Raw genomic sequence first — 23,917 nt, forward strand, 5'->3', positions numbered from 1 at the left:
TGTGCTTCCCAACAGGCTGTCACCCATCATCAGACTCATGGACGCAAGAGCCAGGAAGGCAAAAGCGGTTTAGACATATCGGCAGCTACCTGGTTATTGCTGGCTTCAGGCTAATGATGCGATGGAACGCATAGCCTTAGGTTTTCACACTACTGTTTACCATGGAGCATGGGTAAAGGAACGTGGAGCTGACCTGACTAGTAGAACTCGTATTTATTTTTTTTAAGAAAATTGTTTAAAATGCATTTGGGGAAAAAAAAAATCCCAGCTTTACTATTTGCTAGCTCTGTGATCTTGAGCAAGCCACTTCTCTGTGCCTCAGTTTTTTCAACTGTAAAATGGGTTTGATCACAGCTCAGGTGCATTGAGGATATACCGTATGCAGCTGCCATTACACAGGCCTTAAATGTGTGAACTTATCTATCCATGTGACAACCATTTGAGGTGGATGCTGTAATTTTTCCCAGGGAGAGAGACTGAGGTCAGAGAGGGACAGGGACTTGCCCAAGGCCACATGGCTTGCAACTGGGAAGCTGGGACTTGAAGCCCAGAAATCTGGCACTCAGATCCATCCTGTTAACTTCCAGGATGTGGGTCCTGTCTTGGGAGTTAGATGATGGACACGCAGTAGGTGTGTTTTAGTTTCCTTGAGGATCTTGCTTCTGATTCCTCCTCTGTAAAATGAAAGGGTGAGATGATTCTCTCACAGACTATAGCTACTTTGTTCATCTTTCCTTAGAGCATGCTTTCTTTTTCTAGGTGATTATGTAATTTGTGCTCCTGCCTTCATTTTCTGTAGATTAACGCATCTCTGACAACACTGGCATCAAAGGAATGAGGAATGACCCCTAAAACCTGGGAGTATGTGCTGTGTTAGTGAGAGATGCATTCTGTATGCCAGGATGTGTATTTATCTGATTTCTGAAAAGGATTACAAAACCACATTCAAGGTATGCTCATGTAGAGCTTGAAGGAGTCTCACTGACATGGCCATGTTCTACAACGAATCTTTTTTGTTGTGGTTTTAGGAAATAAATTAAATGCAAAACTAATAGTGTAACCACGAGCTCCTGAGGACTGGCTAGTGTGAAGAGGAGAGGCAAGTGCTTTATTCTCTCTCATCCCCTGCAGATCCACAGGACCATGGATGGCAGCAGTGGGTTCTCTCATCTTTGCGTTGGTGTCAGCCGACTGACACAGTGGCAGGAGGTTTTGGGGTGAGGGGAGAATGAAGTGCTCATTTCAGGATCCTCCCTGCCTCGAAGCAGCTCTGGTATTGTACTCCCGGCCCCAGCTCTTGTCCTGGGGCTGTCTCGTGTGGCCACAGCTTTCTCTTCCCAGTTTCCATGACTACTTCCTCCCCTTGCTCCACTAGGTCTGAAGGTGGAAACATCTGCTTACAACAGTCACTTGTTGGTTCCCTTGAACTCTTGTAAATAGTTCTTTTATCAAATTGTGCTGATGGAACTTGCCATATGCTTACCCATAAAAACATTGAAACAAGCAGAGTTTCTAAATTCTTGCTGCTACAGATAACCTTTGTCTTCTTTCTGTAATTCATATGCATTCTTTTTATTTATTTTTTGACTGTTCTTCATTGTGAACTGAAGGACTATAGAACTGAGAGGCAGGGAAAATCTTTGCCTAAATTTACCTTTTCCTTCTGTTCTCTTAGCGAGCACTCAATAACAAGCCCTTCTAAATCAGAACACAGAGAAAATTAGATTTGCTTTGAAACCTATTCAACATTTCCATCCCTGCCCCCTCCCCCCAACAGAGATGTATGGGCTTTATTCAGGTATCATTATCTGAGAACCCAGATCCATTGATTTGCACATTTCAAATCACACTCAAGTTCTGTAGATAATTTGGAGAGATAAATTTTGCATGGGGTTCACTTCTTCCTCTGGTTGTTAAAAAGTTTCCCTCAGCCCACCCCATTTACACCAGTTAACACAAGACTCAAAGCTCGAATCTATGGGAACAACCCTCTGCTTTACCTCCAACTTTGGAATTGTATGCAACTCCGACCCCACACTTGTGATTATTTGCTTGCATTGCAATTTCTCCTGCACATCTGGTCCCATGTCTGAGGATGAGAAAATAGAATTTGTAAAATGTAAATGAGGGCAAACATTGGTTTTGCATACAAATCGACGGTCCATGGATATATTAACTAACTTCTTGTCAGCCTCGTTGCCAGTTTTTATCCCATCAGTGTTAGGTGACGTGTAGATAAGTGAAGGGAACAAGTACCAGAGCCCAAGTATATGAGTTTAAATTCTAGCTTCTGCCACTAACTAGTGATATGACCTTGGATAAGTGACTGGTCCTCCAAAAGCTGTGGCATCCCATGAAACACTAAGTATGCAGAACACTTAGAACAGTGGCTGGGATGCAGAAAGAACCAGGAAGTGTTAGCTATTAATACTTGCTATGAGCATCTCTGACACTTTCAGAAACCACCTGAAAGAAATGGTTTTGATCCCATGCTTTTTGGTGTTGAAGTGACCCCTTCCCTTCCCCCTCACTTGTGGCTTCCTTGGATTAGGTTAATCTGGACCAGTCTTAGGGGGATATGTAGAACAGAGTCCCCTCTCAAGCTCTCCTCTCCTCCTCTAACCATATACCAGACTAAAACATCCGAAGGTTTCCTGGTCCCAAGAGGATTTCGAAATTTTTAACAAGGCACTCCAAGGCTATTTGGGATGCCAGGGTGCTCCTGCAACTCTAATTGGGACCAGAAGCCTGAACAAGACTAGTCTTGCAACCAGACAATGAGGGTAATTTACGACTTCAGAGCATTTGGGGGGAAAAGAAAATCCATCTCTTAAACAGACCAAAGTCTACTGTTAAAGTGTCATTTCTGAAATTCTAGAGAGAGTGATTATGTTTTCCTGTCACCTTCCTGACCTCAGGAAGGTAAATAAGTTGAGGGCACTTTAATGTGAACTTGGTTGCTTCATGACTTTATTCCATTGTGAAAACTCCCAGGAGCAGCATGAAGGCTGTGGACGCCTTTGGAGGAGCCGCTGACCACATATGCTGACACAGAGGGAAAAAGAGCAAGGGTTAGGTCTGAGCAAATGTAAGTCAGCTCCTTCTGATTACTGCTCTACTGGACATCTATTAATTTAGGCCAGATGAAATATAAAAATTCTTAATTGACTGGTCTTTTAAAATAAACCTATTTCACTTTTCTTTTTTTACCTAAAATACCAAAGATGATTTCCTTGTCTCTTTCCACTGAATGATGGCCTCCTTTATGTTAATACTGGATAGGAGTCCTAAGTCAGAACAATGCAATTCACAGTCTTCCCTGATGTAGTAGGCACTGACTTCTTTTTGGTCTTCTAGCATTTTCCCATTTGGAGAAGTAACCCTTGGCCACTCCTTGTGAGTCTCTATCATGAGACTTGTCCTCCCAGACAGCTTTCAAAATCTGATGCTTTAAGTTCCATGTGAGCCTTATGGATCTTGCTATGAGGCGTTCTCTGTTGAGAATGAAGCTAAGTGGAGGTGAGCAGCACTAGGAGATGGAGATGGAGTAATTGCTGTCCGAAGGCATATTATTTGAGTTTCTGGATCTTACCATGCCTGCAGCTGATCATCTCTTGGGTAAAAAATATTTTTAAAATCTCCATTTTACTTAATTTTCAAGTTAGGATTCTCTCACTTGCAACTGAAGCTGTTCCGACCAATACATCCATTCTCTGCAAAATTCGTGCATATTGAACATGAAGAAGGCATCTTATGCTTCTTTGGGGGCTTAGCCCTCTCTGCCTTTGTAGAAGGGAAAATTCAGTTGCCATCCTCTGAGAAATATGCTACCAGAAGTCACCACCACCTGAATTTCTGTTCATACAAAATGGAAGACTGGGCCCAAGATAGCAAAGTCTCCAGGTGGATAGATAGAGCTTACGGAATCAACCTGTGAGCAGACATCTCCAGCACTATACCTCTGTCCTAAAAATGATGCACCGTGACACTACCTATTATTTATCTCTCTTTACATACTAAGGACTATTTTCTTTAAAAAACGTAGGATCATGTACAAATAGGAATTGATATCTTTTCCTCCTCTTATCCTCACTTCTCACCTCTGTACCTTGAGAAAAAAGAAGACTTTATCAAAGCGCTTCAATGTCATTCTTTTTAGACCTATGGCTTTCTTCCCTTAAATCAGCCTCTGGGGTAAAAGCACCCTCTGTTATCTTAGAATAATGGCTGTAACTGGCATTTAAACAAATTGATTTTTAAAAAATTATTTCAGAAAATAATTTAAAGACTACCATGGCACTTGTTAAAATATCCTTGCCATACATGTTATATAGCTAGAAAAATAGTCTGAAATTTTTGTTGAAATATTGATTACAAATTCATGCTAGATTACTAGTAAGAGTTACCTGCACTTTGAAGATTTTGTTATTTAGTGATGCCTCTCTTGATTTGCAGAGGAGAATTCAAATGCAGCTTTTATTAACTTCATTTACATAGTAATAAAGAACAGCAGCAACACAGATAATTTGGAGAGATAAAGCCCTTGGAACTGGGAGATAATAGGTCTCTAACTGCTACGAAGGCCAAGACAAAATGGGGCAATTCATTTTCTAAACCTAGGGGATTTATTTCTGACACTATGCTGGAAGGGTAACTAACTCTTATTTTTTATTATGCCTTTTGATAAATGATGGGGATGTTAGTTTTTTGGTTGATAATCAAAAGGACCCTGAGAGATAGTTGCTTTTTGTGTAATTTTCAAACAGCAAATTCTGAATTGGCTCAGAAAATTGACTTGTCTCTGCTTCTGCTCTTATCAGATGATATTATTCTTGTCATGCTTTTTTTCTCACTGAAAGGAGTTCTACCTTAGTTGCTAAATGAGAAGCCTTAATCATCATTATCATAGTACATGCTTAACTTGTTCTATGTACCAGACACTATCCAAGTCAATTATGTATATAAACCTATTTAATCCCCACAAATCCCCAATGAAATAGGTACCATCATTATCTCTTTGGTTGTTGTTCGGTCGCTCAGTGGTGTCTGACTCTTTGCGACCCCATGGGCTGCAGCACCCCAGGCTCCCCTGTCCTTCACCATCTCCCAGAGTTTGCTCAAACGCAAGTCCGTTGAGTCGATGATGCCATCCAACCATCTCGTCCTCTGTCATCCCCTTCTCCTCCTGCCTTTAGTCTTTCCCAGCATCAGGGTCTTTTCTAATGTGTCAGCTCTTCGCATCCGGTGGCCCAAAGTATTGGAGCTTCAGCATCAGTCCTTCCAGTGAATATTAAGGATTGATTTCCTTTAGGAGTGAGTGGTTTGATCTCCTTGCAGTCCAAGGGACTCTCAAGAGTCTTCTCCAACATGACAGTTCAAAAGCATCAGTTCTTTGGTGTGGCCTTCTCTATGGTCCAACTCTCACATCCATACAGGACCACTGGAAAAACCATGGTTTTGACTATACAGACCTTTGTCAGCAAAGTAGTGTCCCTGCCTTTTAATATGCTGCATAGGTTGGTCATAACTTTTCTTCCAAGGAGTGAGTGTCTTTTACTATCATGGCTGAAGTCACCACCTGCAGTGATTGTGGAGCCCAAGAAAATAAAAATCTGTCACAGTAGATGATAAAACTAGTCACAAAGAAGTTAAATAATTTGCTCACGGTCACTCAGCTATTAAGTGAAAGGTCTTAGATTTGATCTAAATCTAACTGCAAAGTCTGTGCTCCCAAGTGTTTGGCTATGCTACCCAAATCCTATACTATGTGCATGGTCCATGGTCTGCTATGCTCTGGAAGCTCACAGTTTTTAGGCACAAATTAAATAAAATTGTATAGGCTGCTACCTTGGGGCCTTTGAAACTCTGTGAATTGGCTATCATCAGTACCATGAGTGGCAAGTCCCTCTTGTTTGGCAGGGGGAAAGGAGGATACCTAAGTTCCCCTTTTCACAAGTACAAAACTCCAAGAATATCATTTCACCAGGTATTCGCCTATCATGCGTCTGCCGCACAAATCATCACCCACATTGGATCCTAGACCAGAGCCAAGGCACACTGCCTAGGAAGGAGGCTGGGCTGACACTTCCAGCTAACAGTCTCCTCAGCTGAACCCATGTGGGTGGGAGCAAATTTCCCTCTTAGTCTTGACCAAGGGAAAGGAATGAGAGTTGTCACTTCTAGCTCATTCTAGAAAGAGTGCCCTCCCTTTTCTTCTTAGCACTTATTGCCCATTTCCTTAGGTAGTTTATCTTAGGAGTGTAGGTAAACAGGGACTTTGTCACCTTTTGGGGGGACAAAATAAAAACAAAAATAGAGACAGAGTGAGGTGAGTGACTTCCTCAAAGCCAGCCTCCTTTCTGGTACTGGGCAAAGCTCTCACTACCGGCCAGGCTAACATTGCAAGGTCCTGCTGTAAAAGGATGGATGTTCCCCCTGGTCCCACACTGCCCTCACTCAGAAATATGGCTGAATATTTGTCTGGGGGAGTCCTGCTCTAAGTTTCTGAGACATCCCACTTTCCTCCAAAGGGGCCCCCCTCATGGTTCCTATTGTGTTGTTACTGGAATATTCTACCTCTAGGGCTGCTTGTGGTTGACCCCTTTAAAAGATAGAAATAAGTGGTACTGAAGGAAAGTAAATGGTACCTCCTCAAGCCTCCCCTTCCCTGCCGAGGGAAGAAATATACACCCAGAAGTTGAAGCCAAGTCCTTGAGCTCCAGACTCCCTTCCTGGGGTTTGTTGGCCTTCTGGAGGAGGACAATCCAATGTAACTGCTTTAGGTCAACATTACCGCACCAGCCACATGGGAATTCTGAGATAATAAGGGAGAAACTGGGAGGGAAGGTGAAAGCGAGAACGAGAGAGAACTGATGGACCCAAGTTGGATACTAATCCAAGAGGGAGGAAGAAAGGAACGGGAAGTACATTATATGACAGCCACAGGAGCTTTTCCCTGATTGATCTTTCCATCCCCTCTTGTAGCAGTGCTCATTTTGCCTTGACTTTCTTCTCTTTTGGTGTAAGTTTCTTTTGGGTGAAGCAAATGAAGAGGAAAGAGTGAAATATCTCCTTCAAGTCTGAGAGAGGCTGTGTGCCTAGAAGGTAAAGTTCCTTCGGAGCTAACAAAAAGGTTAAAATGTCTCTTGCCTTTGGGTCTTCATTTGCTTCATTGCTTTGCCAAGTCTGGCTCTTAGCCTCTCTCATCACCCTGTGGATACTATGGGGAGTTAGCTTAGGAGTCAGAAGATGTCCTTTGCCTCTTCCTTTTAGAGTTAAAATACCCAGAAGAAAACTGGAACAGGCTAATTAGCCCAATGCCCTGGAGACTGTGTTGGATTTGAGGGCCAAACCTTATGGTATATTTCTCTTGTCTGGTGTCTTGCCATGTTCTTCTGAGGGAAGTAGTGAGCATGGTTGTGGCTACCGTAAGAAGTCGTAGGGATTTGTTATTTTGGCCATCTGTATTTCTCTTCATGGATAGCAACAAGCATGTTGCTAATAGTGAACGATTCATAGAGGAACTAGGTGCAATGGTGATGGAGTGAAGATTTTTATTCTTTAATGCTTTGGACTGCAAGCAAATCAAACCAATCAATCCTAAAGGAAAACAGCCCTGAGTATTCATTGGAAGAACTGTTGCTGAAGCTGAGGCTTTAATAAATACTTTGCCACCTATTGGACAGCTGACTTGTTGGAAAAGACCCTGATGCTGATAAAGACTGAAGGCAAAAGGAGAAAGGGGCAGCAGAGGATGAGATGGTTAGATAGCATCATCAGCTCAATGGATGTGAGTCTTAGCAAGCTCTGGGAGTCAGTGAAAGACAGGGGAGCCTGGTGTGCTGCAGTCCATGGGATCTCAAAGAGTCAAACACAATTTAGTGACTGAACAGCAGCAACAAATGTCCCAAAGATTTCTTCTAAAGTCATAGCTATTCAGTAACATTTGGAGGGGTACATTTCATAGTATAAGAAGAAAGTTTAATTGAAATATAGTCCCGTAAGCCAAAAGGAATATAAAAATAGAAGCTTCTGTTTCCTGTTTTAAAAGCAACAAAATGTTGTTGTATGGATGGTGTACATGAGCATTTTCTGAGAGCAAAAATGTGGATCATATTTATAGTGTAATTTTCTCAAATAAGATGAAAGCATTTTAAAGCACTTACCCCCACCCCCAAATCCACATTTACTTACTTGTTCTCATTTGTGGGATCATATCGGGGAAATGGATCATGGTCATTATCGTTAAAATCATAGCTGGCCTCTGGATCCTAAAGAGAAAGCAAAAATAACACTGTAGCATCAAAAAAAAAAAAAAAAAAAAAAAGGCAGTGCTTCCCAAATCTTCTTCAGTTCAGTTCAGTTCAGTCGCTCAGTCGTGTCTGACTCTTTGTGACCCCAGGAAATGCAGCACGCCAGGCCTCCCTGTCCATCACCAACTCCTGGAGTCCACCCAAACCCATGTCCATTGAGTCGGTGATGCCATCCAACCATCTCATCCTCTGTCGTCCCCTTCTCCTCCTGCCTTCAATCTTTCCCAGCATCAGGGTCTTTTCCAATGAGTCAGCTCTTTGCATCAGGTGGCCAACATATTGGAGTTTCAGCTTCAACATCAGTCCTTCTACCCCTGTCCTATTCCCATCCTGGCTGCTGGCTTGAGAGCCTGCAGTTTAGAGTTTCTGGCCCCGTTGCTGATCATTCATCAGAGCCGGAAACCAGGCAGAGATGACATGCACAGAGAAGTGAGCCAACAATTCTCAGTGAAGGTTTCCAAACCTACAGAATCTCATAGGCTGTTAGAACAGGAGGGGTCAGAGTTTACTTAGTTCAACCTTGTCATTTTCCAAATGAGAAAATTGAGGTCCAGAGAAGTGGAATGGTTTGACTGGGCTGTAGAGCTAGTTAGTAACACTTTGACACTCATCTTTCCTAAGGATACAGGTGCAAAGAGCTGGCAGCGGGGTGGGGCTCAGGTCTACAGTGAGTTCCTTCAGCCACCCCAGTTACACTAAATAGACTTCAAACAGACTGCTCTTCTCTGTATTTCTCTGCTGCCGATGCTTAGTCACTCAGTCGTGTCCGACTCTTTGTGACCCCATGGACTGTAGCCTGCCAGGCTCCTCTCTCCATGGGATTCTCCAGGCAAGGATACTGGAGTGGATTGCCATTCCCTCCTCCAATAAAGAAGGCTGAGTGCCAAAGAATTGATGCTCTTGAATTGTGGTGCTGGAGAAGACTCCTAAGAGTCCCTTGGACTGCAAGGAGATCCAACCACCTTTTAATAATTGTGTCACCACTCCTGCTGTTCTTTATGTTTCTCTGTCTTAATAATTGCTAATCTTTTTCATCTCTTCTTTTCCACCCCATTTTCTTTGCTCTTTAGCTTTGGAACGTTGGTTGAGTAGAAAGGCTGGGATAAAGACAGGGGGTAGTATTCAAGATAAAACACGGATCTTTAAATCAAGACCTGAAACATTTTAAATTTATTAGTTTGCCTGTGCTGGGTCTTATGTGTGGCTCATTGGATCTTTGATCTCTGTTGCGGCATGTAAGATCTTTTAACTGTGGCCTGTGGAATATTCAGTTGTAGCATGCGAGCTCTTAGTTGTGGCATGTGGGATCTATTAATAGTTCCTTGGCTAGGGATCGAACCCAGGACCCCTGCTTTGGGTGCATGGAGTCTTATCCACTGGACCATCAGGGGAGTCCCCTAAAGACCTAAAATATTATGGAGAACTTCATAAACAAGTAAGTAATTTACCTACTTCCCATTTTTGGTAAACTTTTCTCAGATTGTCACTTTTGCACTATGAAGTACATGCTTTGATTTGCATGGATGGAGTCACATTCATATAACTTCACAATGTGAGAGCTATTGACCCACAGGGAATGTGAGGAGGATGACTATGAAAATGATCTCAGATGTGAGGCTTGATCTGATTGCTTTCATGTCCCCCAGTACTGAGTGGCATAGAATTTGAATGGCTTTTTAATAATCTAGCTGGTGTAAGTGCCTCCTCCAACCCCAACACACATAACTTTTGTACAGTCCTCAGCTTCAATGAATTCTTTCAATGTCTAGTGATACAAAAAAAAAAAAAAAGAAAGAAAGAAATTTATGTGCACTGGCAGAGGGGTGAGGGAAGTAGCCAAAGCTTGGCTCATCAACCCCAGGGCTCACTCAGAGCACCTCCTGCTTGAGTGAAGTGAAGCCCTAACTGTATGTCTGTATAGACAGCACCCTAAGCTGCAGGAATAGGAGGGCTTAGACTCACATAGTTGGCATAGATGTCTGTGTGATTCCACTCCAAGCCATCATCCAGTACAGTGATAACAACACCTTTGCCTGTGATGCCTTTTTGCCAAACAGGTATCACATGGAGATCCAGCTTGGGCAGGGTTGCAGTCATCCTTGTATCTTGCTGGTAAAAAAGAACAAAGAAGCATTGGTAAAATCATAATTTGCTTGCTGCACAATGAGAACTGAAGCTCCAGTCTTGAGACCCATCTTTCTTTTTCCTGGGGTCATTCTATTCTTTAGAAGCAGGCAATTAGGTGAAATAAAAGACAAAGTTGAGGGGAGGACCAAGTGAATCATTGTAGTTCTGCTCTTTTTCCAGTTGTTCCAATGGAAAATCACTCGAAAAGATGAATCACCCTGTGCCCCTTGTCTTTGAGCTGTGTGGCTTTGAAGAAGTTTATCCCTAAGTTGCTTTCATTTATAATTCCATGCTCAAGCTTTTCATCTACCGAAGCTTTATTTGCTGTCCCAAGTTTCCATCTCCCCCAAATCCTAAACCTCTACTGCCACACTGAACGTACTTTATTTTGTCTGGTTCAGTTACTCGTGGATATTTTTTTTAATAACTTTTCTAAAAGAAAAATCAGAACTTGGATACCCACAAGGCTGTGGTATTACCAGGACTTGGAATTGAACTGCCTGTTTCCAAGTATGAGTGATTTAGAGAGTCAGTATCTGTGAGAGGTGATTTAGGATTTTTTTTTTTTCAGGTAACTTTTCTGAGAGTTACAGTATGTAGGGCTGCAGGGAAGAGAAATTGGACAGCAAAGGAATACAGATATGAGCACATCCCCAAGCATTCAAGAGAGATGCGTTAGAAGAGAGCCGGGTTTTTAGCTGAATGGATCAACAGGAATCTTAAAAATGACAACAATCAAAAGTATCAGTGAATGCACTGCCCCCTGGCTGATGCCCATCAGAAAGAGGAGGAGCAAAAGCAGAATTTTCTAGGCCAACATGAAGCTGAGTCCCAGGAGGCTGGAACTGCACACAGATTGTTGGCCAAAGCCAGAGAAGGACTCTATGTCAGTGAGAGGAACAATCGGAGTCTGGCTGTTAAGAGTATGGCCTCTGGAGATATGAACTATGGCCCCACCACAAGAATCATGTGATTCTTGCCAATATCTCTGTTTCTTCATCTGTTAAAAGGGAATACTTATTATATGAACAACACAATGTTGCGTGAGAACTAAATGAGTTAATTCATGTCAAACAGTTAGGATGGTATTAATATTTGGCACATGGTAGATGCACAAGTGTTAATGAGTATCTTCTGCAGTGAGCAAGTATCACTTAGCTTAGAGGAGTTTCAAGAATTGATCTTTCCCATTCGTTCTGCAACAAGGATATCTAGGCCTCAGCTTATGGTTATGAAATTTTATCTTTTACAATATTCTCAACAATAAGCACGTCTATTCACCTGTGTTACTACAGTAGAGGCTTAATGTGAAAACAGAAGGGGGAGCACTCTGTAGGCAGGCAGGAGCATGTATAGTTTCTCCACTCACAGCCCACATTCCAGTAAGGATTTGGTAATTGTTTTAAAGGCAGACTAAGTGTGTGTTAGTTGTTCAGTCATGTCCAACTCTCTGCGACCCCATGGACTGCAGCTTGCCAGGCCCCTCTGTCCATGGGATTCTCCAGGCAAGAATACTGGAGTGGGTTGCCATTTCCTTCTCCAGGGGATCTTCCCGACCCAGGGATCATTGCAGGCAGATTCTTTACTGTCTGAGCCATCAGGGAAGCCCCTTAAAGGTAGAACTGGTTTGCAAGTCTAGACATTCACAGATGGATGCCTTTTGTCTTTCCTCATGTTCCTTCCTTTAGCCTAGTTCAGAGATTCTCACCTGGGAGCATGTAAGACTTGTCATTCAGAGCTGTATATACTGAATCACGTTCACTGTCCTCTTTGGGTGATTTAAAGAGTTCTCAGAAGTAACTTTGAGCAGGTCTGATTTTTGCCATGAATATTGTTTTTGCAACCCTACCTTGCAAGACTCAATTCTTCTGTACTTATTCCAGATAAACGTAAGGAGACTTCCTCTTGTAGAAGCTAAAGATCTGTGTTTTCAGACGTTCTCACACAGCCAAACAGAAGATCCAGATCATGGAAGGTCTCATTCACCCTGATCTCCGGGTAACACAGCCCCATGCTGAATTATCTGTTACTTAAAAGTATCTATTCAGAGACAACAAGTAACCCAGGGCCTACACAGTCCTCATGCAGGTACTTACCAAGTACCACTGCTGATTCCACATTGGATCGTTGAAGAGATCCAGAGCTGAGTCTCTTAGAACGGAGCGTTTACTCCTCTCTTTTTCATACTGTTGTTCTGCCCATATCACCTACCAGGAGTTTTATGGCAAGAAAATCAACAGTTAAACAGCCACCTCTGGTGTAATCATCTTCCCTCTAACTAGCTCTAGGATTCTCTCCATCAGTGTTTTCACTTGACTGCAGATCACCCTGGCAGCTCAGTGAGAATAAGGGGTTACCCACTGGGGAGATGACCATTTCCTCTATTACAGTAAAGTGTGCCTTTACGAGGAGGAGAAGTAGTCAGGGAAGTGATGGTTCCCTCAAATTATTGACACTGTGATTCCAGTGGAAGTAGAAGTTCAGCCTGCTTTCATCAGCAAATGGACCATAATACCCATTTTTATATCGAGGTTCCAAGGTTCCGTAGCTGAAAATTTGTCCACTTGCACGGAATGAGTCAACAGGCTAAGAGATCTCAGAGACTGCTGTTATGTTGCTCATACACCTTAATTTCTCTTTCTTTATTCACAAAAATAGAAATTGCAGATGTGATAAAAGATGGAAAAGGTGCTGCGTCTTTGCAGATTCAAAATTCTGGCTCCCCTGTGCTTCAACCTTCTGCTTAAGAATATTTAATATGAGAAACAGATCTGGGATGATGGATGAGCCCTACTGACCATGCACACTTATCATTAATTTCGTTTCATGTATTATGCAAGGAGATCTGACAATACAAAAATTACCTTTCCAACATTTATAGCGTAATCCTATTATACTTGAGGCCCCAAGAGGTGAGGGGCTGCCTTGTGGTTATATTCATTATGAGATACTGCCGTGCTCTGATTCTGCTGAGCAACATGACTGTTTCCTACCCAAAACATATCCTCTCTTTCGTACACATGATGATAGTCCAGTGTGTGATAGGATATTGCTAATGTGAGGACACTAATGAGTCAGATCCAAAAATAAAAACTGAAAAATAACTTGCAACTAAAGGATAAAACCATCCAGCAAGACCATCCTGAATTTCCAATTAGAAAACATACTGCAAACCTATTATAAACATTGGGAGGGACTTGAGTGTTGAAAATTAGTCACTATAATTTATTTTTAAAGTGCCTGTATTTTCAAGCTTAATTGTTTTGGCTTAAAATACCTCAATGCTTTGAATATACTGCCTGCCATCTGAATTGGTCTTTGGAAGCTGGCTGCTAGGGAACAAGTACTAATCTTTGAGGGAGAGAGTCACTTACAGATTTCATTAGCAGACTTACAGATAGCGTATTGGTGCACTTCAGAGTGCTAATTTGGAAGAATATTATCCCTATCAAAAAAAGAGCAATAAAATGAAAATCAAGAGCATTTTTTTAAAAAGTGGAATCAAAGAAGAGGCACTCTGATCAGGTAAACAATCAATTGGTGGAAACAGAGTTATGATTAATGTCATTAACTCTGAATCCCATATTAGTCTCTGTAAGAGCAGACCAAATGGAAGAAAGCAAATTGGTAGCATCCTTCTATTGTATATATAGTAAGTATCATGTACTTAATGGTAAATAATCCTTTTGGGATTTAATGCCCTTTGAAAAGGGCATTAAAAAGCATCTAGTCCAACCTTCCACTTCAAGCTTCAATGGGTTCTAGAATTTTTCCTGAAATTAAATTATTCTGGGGATAACTTTCATAGGATTATATAGACTCTTTTCTAATGAAGTTATGCTGGAGAGTAAATTCTTAGCTCTTCTTCACTATGTTTTGAGATTTCTCCCCCAAGTCAATTACTAAGGAATTACAAATCAATTATCTAAAGAATAGAACTGGGCCATCTGTTCATTTTAGTGAGATACTTTGAATAACAACAGTTAGATCTGCTTTACTCTATCCAGTTTTCTCCTGTGAAGATGAGAAGGGAGGTCAGTGTGACTTCCTTGTACATTAATGTCAGGGATGCATTTAGCAGACAAGGAACTATTTCTCTTGTTTTTTTGCTCAAAGACTAAGCCTAGCTAGAGTACTGAAAGTTGTCCTACTTTCAGAGCCCATATACAATTAGCCATCTGCCTTGGAACAGTGAAAGGAAGATTTTATTGGACAAGAAACTTTTAAAATGATGTTAAGGGCCTCTGCTTAGGTCTGTCACTTCTAGCCATTTACTTGAAAAAAAGCCAGCAACGGATGTTTATGAGCTGTGGGTTGCTGTCCATGGTCCTGATGGAACGTCTTGGTCTGGGTTTGGTTGCTGCTTTCATGTTGGAACACTGGTAACCCAGGCCCAGTCATTTCCTACTCTCATAATTTGTCTTCTTTTTCTTCTTCTTTTAAAAATTCTATCATATGCATAACAAAGTAGCAAATTATTTTACAGCGATTGTGATGCCCACGAACTTTCAACAATTTTAGCTCTGTTCTGTCATTTTTACTTTTCTTTATGGGAAGTTGAAAGTGTATGTTTTATCTCTCACAAAACTTTCATAATTCTTGGGAATGTCCTAGACAACAGAAATCATGTATGCAGATATCAGGCTCCCCAGGATAAATTTTCATCAGTATGGCATATTCTTGAGAAAAGGCAACACTGTGTATATAACAATACTTCAAATTTTTATTTCATATCAGCATTTCTATTGATGTTTATGACCTCAAAAACAGACTTCAAAAAGACCCTGAGGGATGGGATGGGAGGGAGGTGGGAGGGGGGTTCTGGATGGGGAATACATGTACACCCGTGGCTGATTCATGTCAATGTAAGGCAAAAACCACTACAATATGGTAATTAGCCTCCCATTAAAATAAATTAATTAATTTAAAAAAATCAAAAGGTACATTAGATATACATGAAATTGGCCCCACACTTTACCTATATTCATTCTAGACTTTTCCTGCTGGTACCTAATCATTGACTATGTATACAAACCAGAATAAAAGGAGATCAAATACTCTGGGTCAGATAATACAATACTTATGGAAACATTTGCCTCCTGAAGACATGGATTTAAAACTCTCTCAGAAACACTAGTTCCCTATATAACCAAACCAGATAGAAACAGCAGAATGTATTTTCAGATTACACTGAAATGTTATTAAGAGCAGAGTTTCTGTATTATATTTGTTTGGCATCATTACACTGGATATCAAAATGCTTGGTACATAGATAGGCATATAACAAAAGGCTGTTGATTGATTGTATTGTCAAACAGTTCATTAGTGCTGCCACTTGATTCTCAGTATTCATTTTCATGCTCTTAGACTGAATTTGTGAACTGGTATTATATAGTTCATGTGTGTGTGTGTGTATACACACATATAATGTAGTCAACCAATTAGATTCAGTTATTGTTATGTGCATTTATAACCCTATGGAAATGATAAGAAACACAACAGATAAATAATTGTGAAAACAAGAAAAAAGAATAATATTTTCTTTTGTTCTTGTTAGCAAGCACAAAGAAAAAGCAGATAAGTCAGGTTACTGGTTTAAAAAGACAAATGCACAACACTTACACGATCATCATCGGATAATCTCTTAGTGATGTGAAAGGCACTCCTTCGAGACCTCCGAGGATGGTTCCTGTGTTTGAATAAGTAGTGATTTTCAAGTGATCCAATCTATAAAAGAAAAAATTAAAATAAAAATCCTCTTTCCAAAATAAGTGTGTATGGGTCAGATTGAAACCCAGCTAACTTGCAAACAGGCAATTTTTATTAAGTGCATTTCTTGTACTTGAAGGTTACCTTTTTCTTGATGAGGAAGGCACTGTTAGAAGCCTTCCTTTGCTTCTTAGTCTGTTCAGTGAGATGAGCTTCCCAATATTATCCCTTGGGGTCACAGCATTCTTAAAGGCTGATGATGCTTCTGTCTTTTATATTTCAGAGGAACTGCATTTTCTTTTCTAGGTGACGTTATTGTGTAGCTAGACATCTCTAAAAAATACATTCACCCTATAAAATGTATCGTGTCAGAATGATAATGTGCAGAAAGCAGGCAAACTCCCTGGTCCTATGCTTGTGTAGTGCCACACTCAGTTAGAACAATTTGTTGTTATAAAACATAGTGATTGAATCCATAGTGATGATTGTTATAAGCTACTAGGAATGACTAGTTGACTTTCCAGTAGTTCAAAGCTTTGAGGAAGAAGCCAGCATGCTACACTTAGGACAGGTATTCTACCTTAGAGTGTGTAAATTTCTCTAGATGACTATCAATACATTTGGTGTCGATACAAATGGTCCCTTCAGAGCTAAGTTCATTATTCTTTTAAGATAATTTCCCTTTATTCCAAATAGTACTTAATTTGAACCTACTAAATTCTGTAGATGCCCTATATTTTTTTTTTTAATTGAGACCAGCAATTGACAATGGGTTATTTCAGAAGAATTGCTTTCTTTAAAGTGATGTTTCTCATCACCTAGAGGGTTTTTTTTCATAGAGATGCTTAGGTTCTGCTCCAAGCCTGAACCTCTGGGAGTGAATCTGCTCTAAGCTTTACGTGGAGTTGGGGAGAGAGAATAGCAGCCTTGAGAAAAGATCACCAGCGCTTAGCTCTGTTTCTGCTATCAGTGGTTTTGCCTCTTGTCACCCTCTCCCTATCCTAGCTTTATCTTAAGCCCTTAAGAAGCTCAAGATGGTGATGCATCTAAGTATAAACAAAGAAAGAAAAGAAACAGAACCAGGAAAGCACCATCGGTCTCTTATAAGGAATTATTATTTTAAAAACATTTATTAGTAATGTCATTTAACTGGAAATATGTATATGCAAGTCATATGCAACTCTAGGTAGGTTTTCCCCACTCTGCTAAACTTTCTTGTGACTATGCCTTCCTTGAAGATCCTATCAACAGTACTGATTTACTGTTATTTATTTGTTTATTGGGACTTGTGATTTTATTTTATTTTATTTTATTTATTTTTTTGGCGGGGGGGGGGGACTTGTGATTTTAAAAAGCAGTTCCCACAATGAATAGTCTGGGTTTGGGTGAATGTCTGAGGCTAATAGGTGAGAAAAGGAAGACGGAGTTATTTTTTGCTCTCTCCTCCAGTCTCCTTCCACACAGTTACCAATGCTATTTAGCTTCAGTCCAAAGGATTAAGTTCCCAGATTTTTTTTTTCCCTTCACAGGACTCACAAGATGTCCATGGTGCCCACAGTACCCACCAGTACAATTCTACCCACTACTCACTCTCTTTTTAGACTCCAAGAATTCCTTGCAATTTCCTGACTTCTAAGTAAGCCACTTTCTTTCTATCTCCCTGTTTCCCCACAAGCCATTTCCTATGCCTTGGGTGCCTTCCCCAGTCTCATTGTGTTCCCACCTTTGACTCTTCTTACTAAACCCTGTGCAAATGTTTCCTCCTTGGATTGTCTTCTTTTCCCCCTTCCCAATTCCCTTCCATCTTCAATCTTTCAATCAACAAGTATTGAGACTGCAGCAACAGTTTCTGTTGCTATACCAATTACTTGCAATTGCAATCATTTATTTTAAAACCAGTCTCTAGAGTCTTGGTTCCTTGAAGGTTTCTTTTCCTCCTATTATTTCTTAGCCCCCGACACGGAGCCTAGCACAGAACAAGGACTTGGCAAAAGCAAAACTATTGGTCTGCTACTGGTACACAGAGAAGAGAAGTCAATATGGGCATTGACTTTCGTGCTGGGCATTTCAGGCAGTTTGGCTCATAAAGTTGGAGCATGAAGCCTCTGGCAAGGAAAGGCACATTCTCCAGAGGATTTCAATCTATGGAATCGCAACGCCCACACGGATTACTCATCCCTGACTTCAACAGCATCTCTACCACCACCTCTAGAAAAAACGCGCCAAAATGTTTTACAACTCCCTCCTCCCCCATTTCCACGAACAAGTTACAAGGCAAGAAATAAGGGCTTGATTCTGAGCCAAGGGAAAGGAAAGCTTCCATGAGAATTCACAGCCCCCTACATAATGGCTCGACGCCCGTACCCCCCAGCTATCTATTAACCCAGTCCTCACTTGAACGGGCAACAGTTTCTCCCCGCCATCCCCACCCCCAGCCCCCACACAAATGGAAACCCCTGGGAAGCTAAAACACATCTGGCTGAGGACCAAGAAAGAAATCCTTTCCCCACCGTCACTTCGGCAGCCTGACCCTTCAGGGGAACTGACCGAGCAAAGTTGTGAAGCTCGGACTTTGCAAGTTTCCAGTGAGAGTCCGGAGCTCGCAGTAGAGGGCTGGAGAGTTGGTCCCCTGCCTCTCACCCACCTCATCTACCACTCCGCAGCCCCCGAGCCCCGGGTTGTGAATCGAGGCCACTGGCCCTCTCCAGAGAGAGCCGAGCCGTGAGCGTATCTGAGAATGCTGCAGCGAACATCTCCAAGCCTACTTGGCCCCTTGCAGCAGGACTTGGATCTGATGCTGCCATATTGAAAAGAAGGAAACAGCCGGCTCCTGACGCAGACCTGCTGAGACCCAGGGGGACACCGCGCACTGCCTCTCACCTGCCCTGGCGCCGGTTGGGACGAGCCTGCATGCATCTCAAGTTGCGTGAACGACAGTGGAGGGATTTTTGTTCCAAACCGCGCGGGAAACGGATTTCAATTCCAGAACGGACAACAGCCAAGACTAAGCTGTACCCAGCTGCAGCGGCTGGGTTCTGCCTGGCTGCGCCCAGCCCAAACAATAAATAATGCAAGGCTTCTCCAAGCGCGCCAGGGGCGAGAGCCGGAAAAGCTCCTGCTCTTTGCCACTGGGCTCCGGAGAGTGCAACGTGGGACTCCCACTTGGGAGATGGCGCTCCAGTCCCTCCAGTCCCCTCGGGCCCCAGAAAGTTTCTTGAAAGTGCAAACTCTTACCTGACCCAAAAGGTCATAGCCTAGCTCCTGGGCTATCGCCGAGGCTGCCTCAGGTCCCCCGGGGATCTCCGCCGCCCATTCATTCACAAACTGCCTCTTCGCTTTGACACTATTCATTGCACACCAAGCGCAAAAGAGAGCGAACGCAGTGCACTGCAGACTCCAGGCTCTCCGCTCCATCGCTCTCACGCCGGCTCGCACCCAGGTGGGGAGGGAGGGGAGCGGGGAGCACGCCAGGGAAGCCAGAAACGCGCACCCCTTCCACTGCGGGGCTCGGGGCCACTTTCGCTCCGGCTTGCTCTGCGATGAGATAAGAGACGCGCAGGAGACGCTGGGCGGTGGCGAGCGCTCAGTGCAGCGTTTCGGTCTCCCTGCCGAGTGGAGCCCCAGCCCTTCCGAGGAGGAATGGAAATGAGTGTTTACACGTCAAATCTACGAAAGCCATCTCTTGACGTCAGATCTACCTGGACTGAGATCTGGATGGTATTCCCGGCGGGGTGGAGAAGCTGCTAAAATAAGCAGCGAGGGATTAAGAAAAGGAAGAAACACTTGCTGGTATTGGTTAAGTCGACTCCCTTTCTAACTGTAAATTTTGCAGCCGCGAGAAACACCTTCACTTCTCTTTGAGAAGTGCCCCCCATTTGAATATAACTACCAAGAATCAAAGACCTGGAGCGCAGCACACTTTCCTTCCCTTTTGTCCCTTTTGTCCATTTTCTTGATCTTTGCTTGATTATCTCCTGTGTGGGGGAAGGGAGAGAGGAGGATTTTTATAACGACACCTGCTATGAAGAACAGGGCCTTTCTGTCTTTCAAATGGGACAGAGGCTGGAGAGACAGAGCCCAGAAGGGAAGCTTCTGACCTAATTTGCCTAGGAGAATGAGCACCTCTGGGATGACAATGTTAAAGCAACATTTTAAAGAACATATTTTTAGCCATTCAAACCACCTTAGTTAACAAGTTTACATCCTTTTCTCCTCTGTTTCTTAGCCTGAGTAAAACAATATCTAAAATTCTGTCTCAGATATTGCAGCGCCCAGTACCACCCACTTTACAGTCTTTATCAGAAAAAAACGATTAATCACATTATTTTAAATTTTTATTTATTTTTATCATACAATTAAGAAACAGGTTCCTTTATTTATTAACAAGGAAGTGTATCCAAGTTGAATTGTGTTGGTTCAGAGAGAGGAAGAGGAGGTTTCATTAATTCTGAAATTTCCATTCTTCCTTCAGGAGACCATTTCACTTTGGTATTGAACTGAAACTGTGCCATTACTTTCCCGTAAGAGGCACGGTTTCTTTTGGTGTTAGAGTGTTTTCTTATGGAAATAGAATAAGATGTCTAAATGGTCCTCTATCCCAGAAAAGGGAAATGGGTACAGTGTACTGTGGCTGGACCTTTTCTGATTCCGAGACTTTGAGCCTGGTGGTAAACGCTAGGGTCTCTCTGAATTCAGCACCAAGGAGTGGACAGCGCCACAAGCACGGGTTGCCAGCGCGAGCTCCGCTTCTGAGTTCCAAGAATCGCCGTGCCCCCAAGAATCAAACTATTTCCTTTTGACTGGTGCCATCCCCCTCTTTAAAAAGGAAAAAAAAAACAAAAAAAACAGGAACTTGACCACAAAGGAGAAGTATGCTTAGGTCATGATCGTGACTAATTGCGTTGGAATTCTCGGGAACACAATGCACTCAGTCCCAAAACAAAATTGCAGGGGATTCAAAGTCTTGCCCGATAAAGGTTTTTCTTCTTGTTTTTCTTTTTAAAGCTCCCAACCGCTGGGGGGCGCAGCCTATTCTAGAGAAAAGAGAAAAGGGATGAGTGGGAGAAAGCATATGCGCTTGTGGAGAAAGGAAGCAAGAGATGACCTCTTGAATGGAGGCTTGGTGGAAGATAAGGCTACGACTGATTTTTCTTCTGCCTCCATGTTTGCAGAAATGTGGAGGAGATCAATAATTTCTTTAAACATAAAGCTTCTTAATGAGAACAAATGCAATGTTAGTAAACCATGTGATGCAGTTAAGTCTATTACAATAATGTAACTCTCACATGAGGTGCTGTAGAATGGACAGAATGATAGTTTTTCTGTTGGCACTGTAAATTTACATGTGTGAGTATTGATGGCTAGGTGAGCTGTCTTTTCGTATCTCAGCTGAGTTGTGGACTCAAGCTCTCTAGGGTATTTCATTCTTGCAGCAGACAGATGCTAACTGTGTGCTAGCAAAACAAGAGAAACTTGTTGCAAATGTTTAATAATGGTAGGAATGGTTAGAGCAGGAACGTGTTTGCCCTTATTGTTCTTCAAGTAAATCAGTTCGCAGTTCAAGTAAATCATTGAGGCCAGTGTCTCATTAATGAATCATTTATCTTAAATGGAGCACCCTAAACACCTGGAATAAATATTTGGTTGATATACTTAAAAGGGCAAACTAAATTCTCACAGTAGAAAGATAATATCCCCATCCAAAAATATATATATCAGTAATTTATTTCGAAATTCTCTCAGTTTTATCTGTTGGACCTTAATTGCCACAGTTTCTGGGATGCAGGAGGGATGAATGTTTGCCAAGGCTAGAGGTGCAAATATACATGTAGGAGTCATCTTAAATTTGTCATGTCAAGAGCTAACCCTGTCCTGCTATGTAGATCATAGTAATAACCTCCAGGCCCATCACTGTCAGATTTTGTATCATGAATTAGAAATCCCAATTATCACCCTTAAGTTGGTTTTAATAGCATTTGATTCATCTGATTAATTTATGTAGGAAACAGGATAATTCAGAAACTGCAAAGTACTGTTTCTATTATGAATTATCAAGTAAGTCTCATGCCTTTCATGACTTCTCCCAACTGCCCAGTGATACAGTTAATCATTTATTAGGTTTTCTTGGAGGGTAGTGAGGTATTATGAACAGGAGGTAAAGGATGTTCAGAGATCTGTAGATCACCATATCTCTTTAGTATTGGAAAATAAAAACTTCAAACCTTTTCTTACAGTGAAATAAAGTAGGTATACTAAAGTGTATAAAACCATGTACCCAATGATTTATCACAAAGTGAACACCATATAACCATTCAGGTCAAGAAAAAGAGTATTGCCAGCCCTTCAGAGTAATTTTTCAGTTTTTTTTTTCAAGAGGCATAGGGGAAGAAGTGAGGAAATAAATTAGGTCTAACATTTTCCAGTTGTATGTAGACTTCATGTTTTCTTTGGGTAATAGTAGCTATATACTAAGACAAGTATATGATTAATTAGTCTGTAATTATACTAGAGATATTTGGTAACAGAACATATTATAGAGGGAAATCTACCTATAGCAGTATTTTTTTTTACCAAATAGAAAATTATAATATTTGCATGACACACAGGGTAAGCTGGAAGACATTTGGGAATATCTGTACAGCACTTACTAAAGCTATTTTTTGCATTTTAAAAAATGTGATACAGTTTTGACAAGAAAATAAAATATAATATTTGGAACAATATATTAAAATTGAATATAGATAACATTAAGAACTGTAAATATACTTCCACCAATGTAACTGTTTAATCTCAGATTTTATGCTTGAAAGCCTAGATCATTTCTAATCAAAACATTACAGTGTCGATCTTTTTGAATTGTTTATGGCCACTGTCAATGAAAAAAAAATTTTGTAGAAGAGAATAAAAATTTTGAAACAACTTTTACAATCATTAAAAATTTGCAACATTTGATCTTAAATATAGCAAGTCTTCCTTTTAGATCCTTGCTAAATTTACCTTTGGAATTTCATAAGAAGTTGCCGTAAATTTAGAATTAACCTAAATTGTATAAAGTATTACAAAATCATTTTTCTAAATTGAAAAATACATGTGCCTTTTAGAAATGTTACCATGAGCCTATTTTGCCACAAATGGATAAAGGTATTTAATGCATGGGAAGACTTGACATTGGTGCCATTCCCTAAAGATATACCTGCCAAAAGCTTCTTATTGTCTAACCTCCTGTGGCCAAATTTTGGTGGGGCTGCTATGCTAATTAAGCACTTAGGACATGAACTTCTCCAACAGATCCATAGTTCCTTCTCCTAAGATAAAAACAGACATGCTTGCAGCAAGTTGCTGAAGGTGATAGCAAGATAGACACCCAGCTTGGCTGAGCTCACTCCCTTGAGGCCAAACCAAAGAGTGCTAGGTGTCACTCACTAATCATGATTGACTAATTGCCGATCTGGTTGTGTCTTCTCCCCAGGAGCCCTCCCAAAGGGTGAAAAGACCAGATATCTTGAGGCACATCTATAATCCTACAGGCTAGGAATTTCTAATCTACAGGAATGAAGGTAAGAGGATAATGAAGCAAAGTCTGTACACCGAAAGGCTCCAGAGTGGATGAGTAAAGGACTTAGTGAGTGAACTGGACAAACAGAATATTGAATTTAATACAAAGTTGAATTATTAAAATTGAAGAAATGAGTGCTATTAATTCCCATTATTGAACATGACTTGTCACTCCTAGTGAAAGTAGATAATTAAATGTAGTCATATACAAATAT

The 23,917-nt window shown here is 41.4% G+C and overlaps 1 protein-coding gene and 2 long non-coding RNA genes across 18 annotated transcripts in view; 2 read left to right on the plus strand and 1 right to left on the minus strand.

Annotated features, from left to right (window-relative positions):
• Positions 1-19,765, minus strand: part of PCSK1 (proprotein convertase subtilisin/kexin type 1) — a 42,604-nt gene extending 22,839 nt beyond the window's left edge. The window contains exons 1-6 of one of the 3 annotated variants that reach the window (XM_043913675.1): positions 19,383-19,765; positions 16,062-16,166; positions 12,536-12,646; positions 10,275-10,421; positions 8,194-8,270; positions 2,001-2,089 (exon numbers count right to left, since the gene is read on the minus strand). In XM_043913675.1, coding sequence (XP_043769610.1) covers positions 2,001-2,089; positions 8,194-8,270; positions 10,275-10,421; positions 12,536-12,646; positions 16,062-16,166; positions 19,383-19,562 — 709 coding nt within the window. In that variant the 5' untranslated portion in view covers positions 19,563-19,765. Of the gene's footprint in view, positions 1-2,000; positions 2,090-8,193; positions 8,271-10,274; positions 10,422-12,535; positions 12,647-16,061; positions 16,167-19,028; positions 19,163-19,382 lie in introns of those variants that run through there. The other 2 variants (XM_043913677.1, XM_043913676.1) reach the window with 2 other exon arrangements.
• Positions 1-23,917, plus strand: part of LOC122700630 — a 526,773-nt gene that overhangs the window by 346,579 nt on the left and 156,277 nt on the right. For 12 of the 14 annotated variants that reach the window (XR_006342835.1, XR_006342832.1, XR_006342830.1 and 9 more), the window contains one exon: positions 23,617-23,704. This is a non-coding gene — a long non-coding RNA (uncharacterized LOC122700630). Of the gene's footprint in view, positions 1-12,322; positions 12,438-23,616; positions 23,705-23,917 lie in introns of all 14 variants that reach the window. The other 2 variants (XR_006342829.1, XR_006342827.1) reach the window with 1 other exon arrangement.
• Positions 333-11,109, plus strand: LOC122700634. Its single transcript, XR_006342842.1, has 3 exons — positions 333-950; positions 2,995-3,088; positions 11,011-11,109. It is a non-coding gene; the product is annotated as an uncharacterized LOC122700634 (long non-coding RNA).

Source organism: Cervus elaphus, chromosome 9, assembly GCF_910594005.1.
Source record: "Cervus elaphus chromosome 9, mCerEla1.1, whole genome shotgun sequence".
Classification (NCBI taxonomy): Eukaryota; Metazoa; Chordata; class Mammalia; order Artiodactyla; family Cervidae; genus Cervus; species Cervus elaphus.